Source organism: Anabrus simplex, chromosome 3, assembly GCF_040414725.1.
Source record: "Anabrus simplex isolate iqAnaSimp1 chromosome 3, ASM4041472v1, whole genome shotgun sequence".
Taxonomy (NCBI): Eukaryota; Metazoa; Arthropoda; class Insecta; order Orthoptera; family Tettigoniidae; genus Anabrus; species Anabrus simplex.
In genome coordinates, this window is record NC_090267.1 from 308,197,392 (window position 1) to 308,213,725 (window position 16,334).

A 16,334-nucleotide genomic window follows, 5' to 3' on the forward strand; every position below is an offset into this window, starting at 1 on the left:
CAATAGAGGGTAAAGTTGTGAACTGGCCTGGAGTGTTCAGAGAAGAAAGGTAGGACAGATAGACAAAGGTGGTGATCAATGGTCCATTATCCCACCTGGCTAGGAGTCAGATAAATAATGCAGAAGAAAACAAAAACATTTTTTAAAAGGTCTGTTTTAATACTAAAATAAAGCTAAAATAAGTGCCTTCAAATTTAAAAATTAGTCTAAATAAATATGGAGTAAATAGGAAAGTTGACAAGCAGTACAGAATGCATAAGGGAGATGAGGCAAATTTCTACATTTGATGATGATGATGATGATGATGATGATGATGATGATGATGATGGTGGTGATGATGATGATAGCTACCGTGGCTCTGGCAGCAGCGCACCAGCCTCTAACCGCTGGGTTCTGTGGTTCAAATCCTGGTCACTCCATGTGAGATTTGTGCTGGACAAAACAGAGGCAGGACAGGTTTTTCTCCGGGTACTCCGGTTTTCCCTGTCATATTTCATTCCAGCAACAGTCTCCAATATCATTTCATTTCATCTGTCATTCATTAATCATTGCCCTAGAGAAGTGTGACAGGCTTCGGCAGCTGGCACAATTCCTATCCTCGCTGCTAAATGAGGGCTTCATTCCTTCCATTCCTGACCTGGTCGAATGACTCGAAAGAGGCTGTAGATTTTTTCAATAACAATAATAATAATAATAATAATGATGGTGATGGCAGAGTGATTAGCACACAAAAGTTGAGTCCCTGATAATTGTGTATATATCTTAGTGTGTATTATGGAACTTGATCAATAAAACAAGTAGTAACATTCTTTGAATATAGTTGTGTGGTCTAAAAATAAAGTGGAAAGTTCAGAGGTCGAATAAGCTTAAAAACTTCCAAAATAAATACTGGAGCTTTCTACTCAACATGAATGTTCAATCAATCACTACTGATTTTCATTTAGGGCAGTCGCCCATGTGGCACATTCCCTATTTGTTGTTTTCGTAGCTTTCTCTTAAATGACTGCAAAGAAATTGGAAATTTATTGAACACCTCCCTTGGTAAGTTACTCCAATCCCTAACTCCCCTTAATATAAATGAATATTTGCCCCAATTTGTCCTCTTGAATTCCAACTTTATCTTCATATTGTGATCTTTCCTACTTTTAAAGACACCACTCAAACTTATTCGTCTACCGATGTCATTCCACTGACAGCTCGGAACATACCACTTAATTGAAATAATAACAATAAGTTATTTTATTAATTTGACCACCTAATCAATACAATAAATCTTGTCTTTGTTGAATTGCATTGACATATTAATTAAAATGGTACATGTTTTGCCTTACATATAGGCATCATCAGCCATGGCTTTAACCTTGAAATAAAATTAACATGTCAATGTAATTCAACAAAGACAAGATTTATTGTATTGATTAGGTGGTCAAATTAATAAAGTAACTTATTGTTATTATTTCAATCAAATATCATCAATATGGTTCAAAAATGACATTTATCGCATGTAACATACCACTTAGTCGAGCAGCTCATCTCCTTTCTCCCAAGTCTTCCCAGCCCAAACTTTGTAACATTTTGGCAACACTACTCTTTTGTTGGAAATCACCTAGAATGAATCAAGCTGCTTTTCTTTGGATTTTGTCCAATTCTTGAATCAAATAATCCTGATGAGGGTCCCATACACTGAAATCATACTCTAGTTGGGGTCTTATCAGAGACTTACATGCCCTCTCCTTTACATCCTTACTACAACCCCTAAATACCCTCATAACCATGTGCAGAGATCTGTACCCTTTATTTACAATAATATTTATGTGATTACCCTAATGAAGATCTTTCCTTATATTAAGACCTAGGTACTTACAATGATCCCCAAAAAGAACCTTCACCCCATCAACACAGTAATTAAAACTGAGAGAACATTTCCTATTTGTGAAACTCACAACCTAACTTTTAATCCTGTTTATAATCATACCATTGCCTACTGTCCATCTCACAACATTATCGAGGTCATTTTGCAGTTGCTCACAATCTTGTAACTTATTTATTACTCTGTACAGAATAACATCGTCTGCCAAAAGCCTTATCTCTGATTCCACTTCTTTACACATATCGTTGATGTATATAAGAAAACATAAAGGTCCAATAATACTACCTTGAGGAATTCCCCTCTTAATTATTACAAGGTCAGATAAAGCTTCGCCTACTCTAATTCTCCGAGATCTATTTTCTAGAAATATAGCCACCCATTCAGTCACTCTTAAAAACTTAAAGCTTTGTGCTGGTGCAAGAAAGAGCTGGAGAAGGCAGGAAGAGCACAGTGTAGGGAATGCAAAAACTAGTCTCACAGGGCGTGCGCCATTACTGATGGCAAGAATAGTGGCCAGATCATGCAAGGACTGAATCTCTAAAAATCCATCATATTCGGTAAATGATATCATGAACTTTAAAACAAACTGCTGGAAGAATCACAAGCCATTAAATTGAACAAACTGCGGGAAGAAGCACAAGCCATTAAATTGGAACAGTGCCAGAGAGAAACTGATCCAGGGAATTCACTTAATGCATATCATGATAAATTAGACAACGTGCATCAACTAAAAAACCCAGCCAGCATGACATAGCACAATGTCTGTCTCAGATTAAGTCTCTAACACAGTAGAATGCTCAGTTGTGCTCAAGGGTGAAGGCTTTAGAAAACTGTGTAACGGAGTCTGAACAGTACTCAAGAAGGAACACCCTTGAAATAATGTACAAGGAGTTCCTGAGTGTAGGAATGAGAACATACTTGAGACTGTGAAGCAGGTGGGAAAGGCTCTTGACATGGAAGTGACAGATGGTATGGTGGGTGTATGCCACTGTCTGCCAATGAACCGAGTCAAGAGCACACAGTAAAATTATTGTGAAAATTGTGAAGAGGTACAAGACACCTTTGGCTACCCAGAGACAACACAGTGTATGCCAACAAGAGTCTGGCTCCGGAGAGGAGGAGATTACTGGCAGCTTCACAACAGAAGAGGAGAGGACTATGCTTTCTTATGGGTATGGAATTGGGACAATAAAACTGCAAAAAGAAATCACTGTTCTCATGTGCTGTTATTATATTGTAGTTATATCTTGAAAAGATATAGAGGACAAAGATATAAAAGAACTTTTAACTTATTACCAAATTGTGTGTGGACTAAAAATAAAAATTGATTTATTCAGTACGAACTTATTATATAACAATACTGACATTTGTATCTTAGGTGAAAGTTGGCTTGACTTTAGCATATAGGACAGTGAGATTTGTAATACTGGGTACAGAGTCACCAGACAGAAGAGAGCTACTGGGAAGGAAGGAGGAGGAGTTGTAATAGCTGTAAAGGAAGGGATTAAAATTCTCAAGGCTGAGGGAGTGACAATGCAGTCAGAGGTATTGCTACTTAAATTTAAAAGTCGAAGGGTTTGTCTGGTATGTCTACTCTGTTCACATTCCCCCGAGATCCAAGCTGGAATCCTATGAAGAAATGTTAAAATGCATGGGGAGACATGAAATGTTGAGCAAAATTATTGTCTTAGCTGGAGATTTCAATATACCAACAATAACAGGTACAGACATACAGAAAGTATAATAAAAGTTGTGCGGTTTGGGAGAAAAGATGAGAAACAGTACATAGCAGGCAGCAACACCACTTGCAGTACCCAGTTCACAAGTGCACATCAGCCAGAAGTAGGTAAACCAGCTGAGCGATGTGTCTGCAGTTAGAACAAGGTATACTAAGAAAGAGGGAGAGATGTGACAAACAAAACAGGTTGTGCATGTAAACATGGAACATAAACATAAATACATCGGAGAAGAGAGATGTGACAAACAAAGGAGGTTGTGCATGTAAACATGGAACATAAACAACAATACATCCGAAAAACGTACACAAGACTGAACATGAGCAGCCAAACTTGCTATATAGAATCTCACAAGGTAACAACGCGACTTTCCAGTTTTTAATTTTTATGAAACTTAGTAACAATGCATTAACCACACCCGGGAGACTGGAGTGGGGCATTGATGATGATGATGATGATGATGATGATGATGATGATGAGTATGCGTGCACTGAGGTTAGAGTAACATCCATTAAGTACTTTGTTTAGGAGCTCCTCCTTTTCAAGTTGCTGAAAGGGAAACTTTGAATTCCTCCCTGTAGGTAGGCAACATGAAAGTGTCATTTGGTATAATGTAAGACGGAAATTACATTTAACCTTTTAAGTGCCGAGTTACCAGTTGACTGTTTGGTACCTCAGTGCTGAGTTTTTTCATTCGTATGTAAAAAAATTGTAGAATCCTCAATTTTGAACTTATCAGTGGTGTGATTACCTTAAAATGTTTATAAATGTTGGTTGTTTATAAATCTAAATGCACTGGGCGAGTTGGCCGTGCGCGTAGAGGCATGCGGCTGTGAGCTTGCATCGGGGAGATAGTAGGTTCGAATCCCACTATCGGCAGCCCTGAAGATGGTTTTCCGTGGTTCCCCATTTTCACACCAGGCAAATGCTGGGGCTGTACCTTAATTAAGGCCACGGCCGCTTCCTTCCAACTCCTAGGCCTTTCCTATCCCATCGTCGCCATAAGACCTATCTGTGTCGGTGCAACGTAAAGCCCCTAGCAAAAAAAAAAAAAAAAAATCTAAATGCAAATGGAAAATCATACGCTTATGTTCAATATTATTTTGAGAGAAAACAAAATTACACTTATGTGCCCATGCGTGCATTATCTTTATCAAAGTAAAGAGCCCAAAATAATATTATTTCCTAAAATCTGTAGCCAACTAATACATGTAACTTCTTAGAAGTATATACATTGATATTTTAAAATACTTTCCAAACCTGGAATGTGGTGATAGTTAAATGTTTCTACTGGTTGTTTGTGATGCCGATTTGTTCAACTATCTGCTCCAACTCCACTGGCACAAAAATTTCTAAAAAATCAATGATTTTCGGGTTGTCATCAAACATTACTTGGTCCTCAGAGCCTGTCACAGTTACTTGAAACTCTGGTGAAGAAAAGTAATCCCTCCGCCATGAAATTAGCGATAAAATACCTTTTGTACTCACCGTGTTTTTCTTCTTTAGTTTAGAAAGAGGCTCTATTCCTCTCTCACATACAATATTTTCGGCACTCTCTCTATCACTCTCACTTTCAAAATCGCCTAACAATTCCTTAAAATGATTATCTCCATCATCACTTTCCACTGTGGTTAATAACCGAAAGATTCTGTGATTCAAAATAACATCGCGGCAAGAGAACCTAGACTGTTGTTCCGCCATGTTTGTTTACATCACAGATGAACTCCACGGACGTCTACAAAATGCTGTGTAAGTTACTTCCCGAAGCTATAATCTCTGATCAATTAGTTCTACATAATGCCCAAAAGATGGCAGAACATGTCAGAGGTCAAATTCGCACTCGAAAGTGAACCGGGAAACTCAAAAAAAAATTTAATTCTCGCGCACCATGTATAGACGGGCGTAGCACTGGTGGACCGGCCGCATCAGCCCGTCTATAGGCGGGCGTAGCACTCATCAGGTTAAACATTATCTCTTCTATTGGAACATGTGTCTTATCTGAACAAGACAATAGTAACTTGTATACCTGTAAAATAGGATTACTGGGCGTGTTGGGCATGCGATCAGGGTCATGCAGCTGTGAACTTACATCCGGGAGATGGTGGGTTCGAGCCCCACTGTCGGCAGTCCCGAAGATGGTTTTCCATGGTTTCCCATTTTAACACCAGGCAAATGCTGGGGCTGTACCTTAATTAAGGCCACAGCTGCTTCCTTCCCACTCCTAGGCCTTTCCTATCCCATCGTCACCATAAGACCTATCTGTGTCGATGTGACGTAAAGCAAATTGTAAAAAAAGCCTCAAATAACACAGTTGATAAGGAAATCGAACTAGTATCGAATACAATTAGAAAGAAGCACATCTCATTTTGTTGACATCTGATTAATACATGAGAAACTAGAATTAGTAGAAAAATTATAGAAAAATTATGGAATAGCATTACCAGGATTAAATGGATCACAGAAATTAAGAAGGATATTAATGAACTACAAATAATACTAAATGATCTCTAGAACAAAATAGACAAAATTAAGATTCTCAATGACTCACATGTGAGACAACAAACCAAAATTAATAAAAGGGCAAAAGGTAGAGGGTTCTCAACTGAAGGAAGGCTGTAGGCATCTGAGAGGATGAAGAAATATTGGGAGCATAGAAAAGCTACATTTTCTTTGTATAATTGACTGGAGTGGTCCTATGCTGGCCATAAAATGTTACAATACAATATCTGTAAAACAGAAATTTAATGTGACGAGGGCACTTCGTGAGTGGCTCAAACGGTTGAGGCACTGGCCTTATGACCCCAACATGGCAGGTACGATCACGGCTTAGTCTGGTGATATTTGAAGCCTCATGTTGGTAGATTTACCGACACGTAAAATATCTCCTGCAGGCCTGAATTCCGGCACCAAAACCCATAAAAGTAGTTAGTATTAAAACTTCCTGACCAAATTTTTATCACCAAAATGTGCTCTTTTATTTATAATCACCTGTGTTCATCCAAATTTCAACCAATACTTCATTATGCCTGGCAAGCAGCAGATTTTATTCCTATGGCTTCTCATGTTCGATATTCAAATATTCTAGATATTAATTTTTATGTGGGCAGCTGCAGTGTAAATAACTGAAATGAAAATGCTTTCATGGTGTGTTCCTGGTGTGCTAATAAAATGTGCATCAAACACACTGTGTTCTTCAACTACATTACACGCCCATAGTGAGGGACTGACTCACAGGAGCACTGCTATATTTGTAAACATGTACCTTCCCAACTTTTTCACATATACATACATACATACATACTGAAGAATGCTATTGACAAACTGCATCTATTAGGGGAGCAGCAAAAAAAGATGTTTCAGTAACATGGTTTTTTGGATGATCTGCTCATTGTGTGAAGAAACAACACAGACCTTTTCTCTTTGTTTTGTTATGCTCTACAACATGTAGCATATACCAAGCCTATAAGAATAATGCTTAATATGCTAGACATGGTCAAATATCTTACCTTAATTTTTTTCTTTTTTTTTTTTTCCTGCTAAACCATGCAAATTTTACAATACATTTCTCATGTCATTTGGCACGTTCCAACCTATGGAATCATACGTTCTCAGTTGCTGAGCCAAACATTTCCCACCGTGCATGTTTAATGTTCTAACTATCCAAAAATATACATACAAAAATCTGAGTCAGTTAAATATCCTCAAAATCTCTCCAAAAATTTCTGCAAGTGTCATTTGAAATCCAACACTGCCTTAGTAAAAATGAGGTGTGTGATCAATTTAAAGTTATCTGACTCCAGCCCTGAAGATGCAATAAAAATGAAATGACCATTTATAAAGCCTTATTACAAGAAAGCAACATTGCAAAGCCCTACTAGAGCAGATATAGCCAAAATAAAAATATATATCTCAACGCTTACCTGCTGCTCCTTTCCAGAATGCTCGGAACCCTTCCTCTGCATAGATTTTCCGTGCAGCATCAATTACACCATTATATGTTGTCTGACCAGCTCGAGCAACCACCTACAACATAAATTAAGACAAAGTGACAAACTGAGTCTGAAGTCCCAAACAAAACAAAAAATCAATTAAAAACTAGCATTCATCCAAAAACTTATCTCACATGTATTTCTACAAAAAAAGTTTTTCAGTCTAGGATATTTTAACAGAAATATCAGTTACAGAGAATAAAAACTATACTCTCTGTATCTTATTCATTTCTTCAAATAAAAGGGCAGTGAAAAACTTCAATGGATCCTAATATTCTACCATTATTTAGTCCATAAAACAGCCCTGGTCCCAAAATACACTGATATTTTTATATTAATACTATCTCTGAAAGGCCTGGAAGACATAAAGAACTGAAAGACAAAATTTTAGGATAGCTTCTTCGTCTTCACTACAACTGTCTCAATTTCATCCCAAGAAAAAGAATCTGGTTCAGAATTCAAATCACTTGTTACTGACTTCCCTTCTACCAAGCTTCATAAAGTCATTATTAAAGACTGCAAAGTATGTTCATAAATCAATAAATGATGATGATGATGATGATAATGGAGAATGGATTAGTTAGAATGCTGTGGAATCCAAAGCAATGGAATCCAGGAAAAATAAACTTGAACTGGCCTTCCAACTAACAAAAGATACATATGACAAGAAATCCCTTTCACGGGGGTCCAAAGTTAAACATTATAAAACAGTGCTTAAACCAGAAGCACTATATGCAGCAGAAACACTAAACATGAAATTCAAAGGCCAGATGGAGAAAATAGAGTTAATAGAAAGGAAAATTTGAAGAAAGATCATAGAAGCAAAATTTCAGGACAATACAATAACATACATGAAGAATGAAATGCTCTACAAGAAAACAGAAAAACTCTCCGATACTATGTGAAAAAGGAGGATACATTTTTAAGGTCATCTTCTCAGAATGAATGAACTCTAATAGATTAACCAAACAAATCTTTGACTTTTTCCGTAACTGCAAAACAAAACCCAACTGGTTTAAAGAAACTGAAAAAGACCTAGTAGAATTAAAAATTACAGAAAATTCACTATTCGATAGAACAGTTTAAGTAATACCTAAAGACGAAAATATAAGGTTCCAAGACAAATCTACATTAAAAGCCAAACCTATTATCTTGGAAGATAAGAGGATCAGAGAGAATGAAAAAATACTGGGCACTAAGGAAAGAACAACGCACAAGGAAGCAATTGATTCAATGTACCCCAAAGAAGGTGAAAAGAAATAATAATAATAATGATAACAATAATAATAATAATAATAATAATCATCATCATCATCATCCACGAATCTACTACGGTGTCGAGCAGGAGGAGAGGCGATACTCCGACGTGGAGCGTCCCAGGTGGTGGATTCAGGGGTCTTCACTGGCTTGCCGGAAGACTTAAGCGAAATAACATAGCTCTCACGGACCAAACACACAAGAACCTCTGTGGTTAACAACCATAGTTGTGAATTCGAGCTTGCTCCATTAAGGTTCAAAAGTGAAATTTAGGGGTGAAACATCAGACACATTTGAAATTAAAACTGGACTCCGGCAGGAAGATGGGCTCTCACCACTATTATTTAATTGTGCTCCAGAAATGGTAATGAGGGAATGGTTTAGGAAATGTCCTCCAAAAATAAAGATTAGCCAAAAAATCAAAACAAACTGCCTGGGTTTCGCCGACGATTTACATTACTAGCAGTGGACATAAAAGAAGCAAAAACCCAGACATCAGAACTTCAAAATATTGCAAATAAAATTGGCCTCAAAATATCATTTGAAAAAAAAAAAATTATGCCCCAAAAACCAACACAACTAAAAGAAGTTTCCATAAATGGTAATAAAATCAAAATAGTAACTCAATTTAAATATCTTGGAGAAGTAATAATCATAACCTAAATGAAAAAATCTCAATCCAAACAAGAACAAATTAGATTAGCTAAAGCACAAAACTTAACATGGGATATCTACAAAAAGAAATGTCTATCAATAAATGCAAAAATAAAACACTACAACACAGTTATAAAACATGCAGCAGAAACATTTTTCCACCTGAATAAACAATCAAAGACTAACAGACTTCAGATAATTGAAAGGAGGATTGGAAGAACCTGCATCAACAAAAAATACCAGAAAGATGGACAGTGGCAGATAATACCTAAGCGTACAAAGAGCCAGAACCCATCACAGATACTATGCGTAAGAGGAGACTGGGATTCTTTGGATATGTCATGAGGATGCAGAATTCTAGACTTCTGAAACAATTAGTACAACACAATCTCGTCTCAAAAAATACCACAACAGGATGTAAATGGATCAGAGAAGTATGAGAGGATCTGAAGGAAATAGGCCTTACAACAGAAGACACCACAAATAAGATAAAACTAAATACAAAACTCAAGAATACAAACCTCCACTTTACCCTTACATGAAACAAACCAACAACATGCATATTTTCAACTGAGGAAAGGACACGAAGATCAGAGTGTCTGAAGAAGTACTGGGAAGACCGCAAAGCCCGAACAATCCCTTCAAAGAGGCCTAACAATGGACTGACTAAAGTGATCCTATGCGGTCATGAAAGAAAAGAAGAAGAAATGTTGAAAGATTAAAATGGAAAAATGATACACACCAGTAGTGAAAATGCTGAGATTATGGTAAAAGCATTCAATAAACCTTTGAACTTTGAAGAACCTAAGGAACCATTACAAATTAATACAATAATAATCCAATAAAAAACAAATTTAATAACACAACCCTCCAACATTTCCAGAATTAGCACTAAAAGAACTTAAAAATTATAAGGCATACAAGAAGACCAGGCTTTTGTAGGGATGTGGAAATATTCAAGTAATACAGTTCGGATTGCCTTAAACATGGCTGTAACAAAAATTTGGATCACTGAACAGTTTCCAGAACATTGGACAACAGCCTTAATACATCATCACCATCATTTCCCTTTATCCAGCTCCTGCCGGGTTGGCATATTTAAGGCACTTCTCCTTCTTCCTCTTTCTTTCCACCGTTCTTCTTCCGTGATCTTATCCCAGCCCAGATTTCATCTTCTTAGGCCGCTCTTCACTGATACAATCTATTCTCCTCCATCCTTTTTACATGTCCAAACCACCACAGTTAATTTTTTTCAACTCTGTCACTTAGCTTTCCTATCCCAACTTCCTTCCTAACAGCTGTAACGGTTCAAATCCTGTTACAAATATTCTTTTGTATATTATTATTATTATTATTGCTCTCTCTCTTTCTTAGCATTAATCCCGACTTGCAGGGTCTGCTGCTTTGCTACATCTCCTCCATTTCTGTCTGTCGTTGACATCTTCTGGTGTTAAGCCAACACTGTGCATGTCTGCCCTGATGTTGTCAGTCCATCTCTTTGCCAGTCTTCCTCGTGGTCTTGTTCCCTCTGGGTTGATGTGGAGCACTGTTTTGGCAACTGAGTCGTCCTGTTTTCTCATGACGTGGCCGTACCAGCGGAGACGGGCTTCCCTCACTTTGTCTATGATGGGCGCGACACCAAACCTTTGCCGGACGTCCGTGTTCCTTATGTGATCACATCGGGTCAGGCCCATGGACCATCGAAGCATCTTCATCTCCATGCTTGTCAACATTTGCTCCTGTTGTTTCGTCATGGGGCGACATTCAGTCCCATAGATCGCTGCTGGCTGTACCACACGCTTATAAACTTTTGCCTTTAGATATTGAGGCATCTTTTTATCACAGAGGACTCCAATGACTTGTCTCCACTTGAGCCAAGCTGCATTAACCCTCATCCGAGTATCAGGAGTGGTGTCACAGTTTGAGGTGACGACGGATCCCAAGTACTTAAATTGCATGGTCTTCTGCAGGTCTTCTTCGCTGATACTTATGGTACCTCTGGTTTGGGGGCCACATTCCAGGTATTCGGTCTTCTGGATATTGAGGTGCAGTCCATTTTCAGCCAGTTTGTCCTTCCACGTTTGAACCTGATGCTGGAGTTCAGGACGGGTTTCTTGTGCAAGTACCACATCATCGGCATAAAGAAGGGTCCAGGGATGTGAAGTCTGTATGTCAGCTGTTGCCGTATCCATGCAGAGGATGAATAGCAATGGTGAAAGGGGAGAACCTTGATGAACACCCACAGTGATATCGAAAGGTGGAGAGATTCCAGCAGGACTCCGGACGACACTAGTGGAATTGCGATACAGAAGTTGCACCCAGCTTACGTACTCTTCAGGGACGCCATGACAGCAAAGAGCTCGTCAAATAAGTTCGTGTGGGATACGGTCAAAAGCCTTTTCTAGGTCTAGAAATGCCATGTGTACACTCTTCTGTCTCTCTCTGTGCTTTTCCATCAAGAGGCATGTGGCATGGATAGCATCGATTATTATTATTGCTATTATTGTTTTATTCAATTATATCATCTGATTTCGCTATTCATTGATTAATTATCACTTGCTTCATTATATTTGAGAGAGAGAGAGAGAGAGAGAGAGAGAGAGAGAGAGAGAGAGAGAGAGAGAGAGAGAGAGAGAGAGTGTGTGCGTGCGTGCGTGTGTTAGCATTAAGATAATGTAGAGTGAGATTTGCTGCCTAATATCAGATATGGATATATTTTGTGAAACTTTTAAGACATTACAACACATGGTGCAATACTGTTACAGTAACTGTCAAGTCATCACTTTGTCACTGTATGCATTTATAAGTATGAGATAATTTAGGGAGTTCCCAGTTTGCCTCAAGCTATTTCAGCACAATCTGTAACACTTTGGAGCTGGGTGTGAGTGATGTCATGGACAGTTTTAAAGATGATGTGGGTGTAATACCATGTGACAACTAGTGTCTATATAAAGAGCAGTATCCTATAGCAGCTAGTGAGTTGGAGGGAATGCCTTGAGCGATGAAGTGTTTTAGTCAGATGGAAGGAGTCTTGGTCCATGGATACTCATATGGAGAGCGAGGCCACAGTTAGCCAGTCAGTCAGCTGGAGGTAGAGCACTGACATGGATACATAGTCATCAATGACCAATGGAATATATGTTCAGAGTGTGTTTTGTGTATCTGTTCGGTCGAGTTCTTGTGTCAGTTCAGTGACAACCGAATATTAAGTTGTCATCATGCAGACTAACAGTCATCAGTGAATTAACTTACTTGTAAAGTTGAATGTGAAGTGTGATTATATTTTCAAGCCATGCTATATTTCGTTTGTGAAACTAAAAGGATACTTCACCAAATTAGGTTTGAGATACCTACACCTGACACCAACTCAAAGGAATACATCATAATAACACTCAAAGTGTTCAAGGTACTGTTAAGTGAAACAGTGAGGGATAAATTTCTTGTACATGTTTTAAATGTCCAGTCAAAAGGATTCCAAATTTAATGCCTAGAGTTTCTTTCAGTTGTAATTTCAGAATTTTACATTATCATTAAAATTATCGCAGCAAATCTTACCATTTATATTTAAAATTCAAAGAATATACTTTGTTTAGTATCAAATACAATTAATTGTTTTATTTCAATGGTAGATCAGATAACCTCAAACTTTAATTGGGAAACCAAACGACAAAGTACTTTTCCCGGAACCTAATGTTATGCTGTCAAAGTAAGCTTATTACCTCACACCCTAGAGATATTCAAGATTCTTGTTCTATTATCGTTACATTTATTTGTAGCTGGTGCACATCAACAATTGTATGTGTAAATAATAAGGTAAGTACTAAGTGAGACTACATAGTTCAATGCTTCAGTATTTTATTTCATTTATTTTTAATATTTCATGAATATTTTTATTCTGTTTTATTTTTAAATTAGTAAGCAAGCACACATCTTCAAACTTAATGAACATAATACCTTAGGTGGTAGACAATCCACAAGTAAGTCATCGGGTTCTGGGGGACCTACACCTTCATGTGACCCAGTCGGATCTAAACGAAACTTGAAACGAAATATTACGTATCTAGCCACAATGAATATAAACTCCTTGATCAAGACCGAAAAGCTTAAGCATACACCTGATGTACTGAACGACAAAAACATCAGTAAAGCAGCTCTCCAAGAGACTAGGTTTCTGGACGAAGAAGCCATAGAGTCTCAAGGATATAGAATATATCAAGGGAAACCTGGTAATAGAGTAATGGAAAATGTACCATTCCTTGGGACTGGGTTTGCAGCAGTACAGAGTTACAAGCAGCTAGTTATAAGCATACTTGACTTTTCATCACCAAACGATAGAACATCGGTGCTTTCCTTCAGATGCAAGAATAGGGGATACTCTATGATTAACTTCCACACTCCTACCAATGACTAACAGGAAAACCCCAGAAATGACAAACCAGTACTGGGATGCCCTTGAGGAAACCCTAGAAGATCGGTAGAGAATAGAAATACCGGAAGATTGTAGGAAGATATCCTGCCCATAAGAGAACCAATTACCAATGGGGAACGCTTAATCAGTGTCTGCACCAAGTATGGATTACTTTTGGTGTCTACAGCTTTCAAACATCCTCCCAGAAAAGCAATGACATGGCGATGCCCAAATAGCAAGATGGGTGAATTCTAAATCGACCACATAGCCATAGACAAGCTGCACCACAGGGATATTATGAATGTCAAGGTGATACGAGGAGCCAGCATTGACTCTGATCACTACCTGTCGCTGGTTAATACAAACCTGAAACCACTAATAAAGACCATGGGTATGTTAGCGAAAAACACGAAGATCCCTGGGTTTGACATCACCAAACTCAAAGACAGCACTAGTTACCAAGAGAGACTGATTCATAATACCAACAGGATTAACACATCTACAAAATGCGATCAACTTAGGGATGCCATACAGTAGCGGCTCAGGAAACAATCCCCAACAGACCTAAAGGGAACAAGCATCTATGGTGGTCCAGCGAATGTGATAAAGCTATAGAAGCTAGGCGGCTAGCGTGGATCAAATGGAATGTACATAAGAACGAAGCTAATTTACAAGCCTTTATTGCACAAAGGAAAACTATGTTGAGCATCATAAGAGGGGCCAAGAGGAAGCACAACCAGGAACTTCTTAAGCAAGCAGAGGAGGATTTTGTAAGAAGCAACTCTAGAGATCTATATAAGGGCCTCAAACAACAAACAACCCAATTCGCTTCCCCTGCCTTACATCTCCAGAGACCAGATGGATCCCTTTGTCTTAATGACAGCGATTTTACCAAGACCCTAGCTAACTACTTCAAAGGACTCTTAAATGCAGAAGAACCTATTGAACGTCTCCAAGTTACAGAACCAACTAACCCTAATACTGAGTTTATCCCTCCTCCAACCTATGAAGAAGTCAGAGATATAATTAAACTACTCAAGAATAATAAAGCTTCTGGGGAGGACGGGATAGTAGCAGAAATGCTAAAACATGCCGGAGAACACACCTTCAGGAGAATACATGAAGTAATGCTGTAGATATGGACTAGTGAGAGGCTCCCAGATGATTGGACGTCAGCCATTATCCATCCAATCCACAAGAAGGGAAGCAAAACAGATCCCAGTAACTACAGAGGAATATCACTCCTTGCTGTTACCTGTAAGATATTTTCCAAGATTCTGGAACGCCATGTAACAAGACAGTTGGATAAAGAGTTCGGAGAATATCAAGCAGGGTTCAGAGCATCGAGACCCTGTACCGAGCAGATACAAAATCTGAAGACCATCCTTCAATACAGCAAGTCAAAAGCCCGACAATGGGTAGCTATATTTGTCAACTTCCAGAAAGCATATGACTCAGTAGACAGAATTACTCTTTATAAGGCTAGGACTTAACAAGATCAATAGGCTGGTGCAAGCCACCTTGCACAATACCACAGCCAGAGTAAAGTTTAGAGGACAACTCTCTGAGAGTTTCGCCATTAAAACAGGTGTGAGTTAAGGAGATGGCATCTCATGCATATTATTTAATTGCGTTCTGGAAAAGATCATTACAGAGTGGATGAGATTCCTTCCAGAGAACACTGGATTACGGATGGGGATTAAAGCTAACAACCTAAGGATACCATGCCTAGCCTTTGCAGACGATCTGACTTTATTGGCAAATGACATACAGGAGGCTACTACTCAGTTCCAAACACTGCACTCAATAGCGGCTAAAACGGGTCTTTTGATCAACATAGGAAAGACCGAGTTTATTACTAACATCAAAGATGTCCCTGGAATGATGAGTCAGTGATAATATCTACATCAAGAAAGTCAAAAGTGTAAAGTACCTTGGGGAATGGTTCTCAGAGGACCTCAGTGAAACAATGGCTCTTGAACATAGGAGACTTAAACTAGATAAGGCTTACCATGCCTGTAGAAAACCATATGCTTCAAAAAAATCAGTCGATGAATGTGAAACTTAGACACTACAATGCAGTAATCAGACCTTCGGTCCTCTATGCAGCAGAGTGTCTATATTTAACTAAGAAGACCCCACTAAGAGCCCTCGAGGTTCAAGAAAGAAAGTTCCTGAGATGGATAGTGGGACCAAGAATTTTACCAGATGGAACCCGATGGTATCAACCAAATCGTGAGCTATATGAACACCAAGAAAATCTCATAGATACCTTCAGAAGAAGGCAACTGGCTTTTCACGGACACCTATCCAGAATGGAGGACTCAAATAGGTTATCCCATAGGATCTTTAAGGCTCTTAACAAGGGCAAAGCTACTGGATTCGTGTGGATGAAGCAAGTGGAGAAGGGACCTTTTGGA

At 38.5% G+C, this 16,334-nt stretch overlaps 1 protein-coding gene across 3 annotated transcripts in view; it reads right to left on the minus strand.

Annotated features, from left to right (window-relative positions):
• aralar1 (calcium-binding mitochondrial carrier protein aralar1) overlaps window positions 1–16,334 on the minus strand; it is a 404,690-nt gene that overhangs the window by 83,595 nt on the left and 304,761 nt on the right. For all 3 annotated transcript variants that reach the window (XM_067143121.2, XM_067143122.2, XM_067143123.2), the window contains one exon: window positions 7,527–7,629. In XM_067143121.2, coding sequence (XP_066999222.1) covers window positions 7,527–7,629 — 103 coding nt within the window. The remainder of the gene's footprint in view (window positions 1–7,526; window positions 7,630–16,334) is intronic.